The sequence below is a fragment of the Perkinsus marinus genome (genome assembly GCF_000006405.1).
Source record: "Perkinsus marinus ATCC 50983 genomic scaffold scf_1104296938172, whole genome shotgun sequence".
Classification (NCBI taxonomy): Eukaryota; Perkinsozoa; order Perkinsida; family Perkinsidae; genus Perkinsus; species Perkinsus marinus.
Genome location: NW_003213573.1, coordinates 174 through 2,367, shown reverse-complemented (window position 1 = coordinate 2,367; position 2,194 = coordinate 174). Strand labels below are relative to the sequence as shown.

General features: G+C 47.3%; 1 protein-coding gene across 1 annotated transcript; it reads left to right on the top strand.

The window, feature by feature from the left end:
• Positions 1-273: 273 nt before the first annotated feature.
• Pmar_PMAR011067 (serine/threonine protein kinase, putative) lies at positions 274-1,983 on the top strand (the record flags this gene model as incomplete). Its single annotated transcript, XM_002782809.1, has 7 exons — positions 274-312; positions 359-458; positions 511-646; positions 951-1,033; positions 1,446-1,634; positions 1,692-1,785; positions 1,862-1,983. Coding segments are annotated over 7 exons (763 nt in total), but the record flags the coding sequence as incomplete, so codon positions are not given.
• Between the last annotated feature and the right edge of the window lie 211 nt (positions 1,984-2,194).

Below are 2,194 nucleotides of genomic sequence, written 5' to 3'. Positions count from 1 at the left end.
CCGAATCATCTTTCGTTTGATAGTATTCAAACTGGCCACAACGGTGGACCACAAGAGTAGAAGGGCGAACCAGAGGGCTCGAAGGCAGTGGCCGAGACGATTACTCATCAATTGTCGAAGTAATACATCACAGAGATTCGATCATGTCCCTTTAATTTCGCGCCCGCCATTATAATCGATTTGGCGTAAAATCCAGTCGGTTCCAACTCCGACTTGCTGACATGTCTGATTCACCGACTCCGGAGATGCCCTCGGGCCACTACCTTTTGGGAGAAACGATTGGGGAGGGGACTTTTGGGAAAGTTAAATTAGGTGGGATGTGAAAATCAGAAATGGATAGAAGAGGAAACCGGCTTAGGAACGCACGTTGCAACGGGCGAACGAGTGGCCGTGAAAATACTCGAAAAGGCGAGGATAGTTACGCAAGCAGACGCCGAGCGAGTAACTAGAGAGATTAGGTGGGGCTGGGGAATTTCGTGGCGCGCGGTCGAGCAATGGTTGTGGTTATAGGATCCTCCGGTCCCTCCGACGATCGCCGCATGTGGTACAACTGTTTGAAATAATGGAGACTCCTGAAGCGATCTTTATGGTGATGGAGTATGCTAGTGGAGGGGAGCTCTTCGACTACATTGTCGAAAATGGGAAGGTAAACACAAGAAAAGAATTGTGGTTGAGCGGTGTAATTTTGGGTTTCCCATCGAGAGGTTCTTGGTTCGAATATTTGTTATGTCTCTTTTTGCTTCAAAATTTCCAAGCTTGAGCCAGTCGCATACCGATTTATCGTTTATCACAACATCGCTCTTTTCCAATCGTTGACTCTCCTGAGGAGATCGTATATTATACGATAAATTGTATACACACTGGACTGGACTAGTGTTACACTTGCACTAAACAGTATCATTGAACCTGTGTGAGGATCTTCATATAGTATATTATTCAACTTGTCTCAGATCAGCGAGTCGGAGGCGTGTAAGTTCATCAGGCAAATAATCAGTGGCGTTTGCAGCCTGCATATGAGGAACGTGGTTCATCGGTGAGTCCAGGGAGGAGGGGTATGCCCACGCCTTAATCGGCTCTTTCGCGTTATGGGATTGGATTCCCCTCTGAAATATGGGGCCGCTTCCATTAACTATATACTCACCTTGAAGCGATGAAAAACTAAGGTAGGATCATTTCGCTGAGAGATGAGAAGCGATGCGAGGTTTACTTCAACTCCACAGAGTCACCCTCAAGTTAAGAACCTTCAAGATCTGACGTTAGTTTTCTTGAGTGAGGGAGTTGGTTACTTCCACTAACCCACGTTCTCGAGATTTCGGTGAGGCCATCACGAATTGGTGTTTTCGTCTAGTAACTCTCTGTGTGGTCATTTGATTACAACATTGTTGAGGTTATACCGTGGAAGATTCACTAGAGGTTGGGTGAGATAAGATTCCGTCTGTCCTCAGGGACCTCAAGCCCGAGAATTTACTCCTCGATAAGAACCACAATATTATCATCGCCGATTTGGGCCTGTCTAATTTCTTCCATCCGGGGGAGCCTCTACAGACCGCATGCGGGTCGCCCTGCTACGCTCCGCCCGAAATGGTTGCAGGTTTACCTTATGATCCTCCCAAGTGCGACGTTTGGAGTGTCGGGTGAGTGGATCGGCGACGCACTATGAAGAATTTTATGATATTTTTTTTCGATTTCAGAGTTGTATTATATGCGATGGTTTGTGGACAGCTGCCTTTTGAAGACCATCACACACCATCATTGTATAAGAAAATACTCGAGGGTGTGTTCAAGGTAAGACGCATTCGCACAGATGCATATTTGACAAATCCTGGCGTCGGTAGCGTGCGCCCGAATATATTCATCCTAGGTCCCGAATGAATTTAAAACATCTCGTGAAGTGCGGCGATTGATTTTTCGGATGCTCACGCCGAATCCAAATGAGAGGCCTTCCTTCGAGGAGCTCCGAAGGACGGACTTGTTTTTACGAGGGTAAAAAATTCCGGCAGCTCATACCAAAATTCCCTCACATCATCAGACTATTCGCATCCCCTCTAGTCGACCCTGCTTCCACGAAGCTTCTGTTACCACCAGGGACTCCAATCGATCGTTGTGGCGTGCGCGGTTGTCGCTCATGTGAGTTCGCTCAACGTCATGACTCGGCTTGGAGGAACCCAATGAAGGTATGGGGATAACTTCGTGG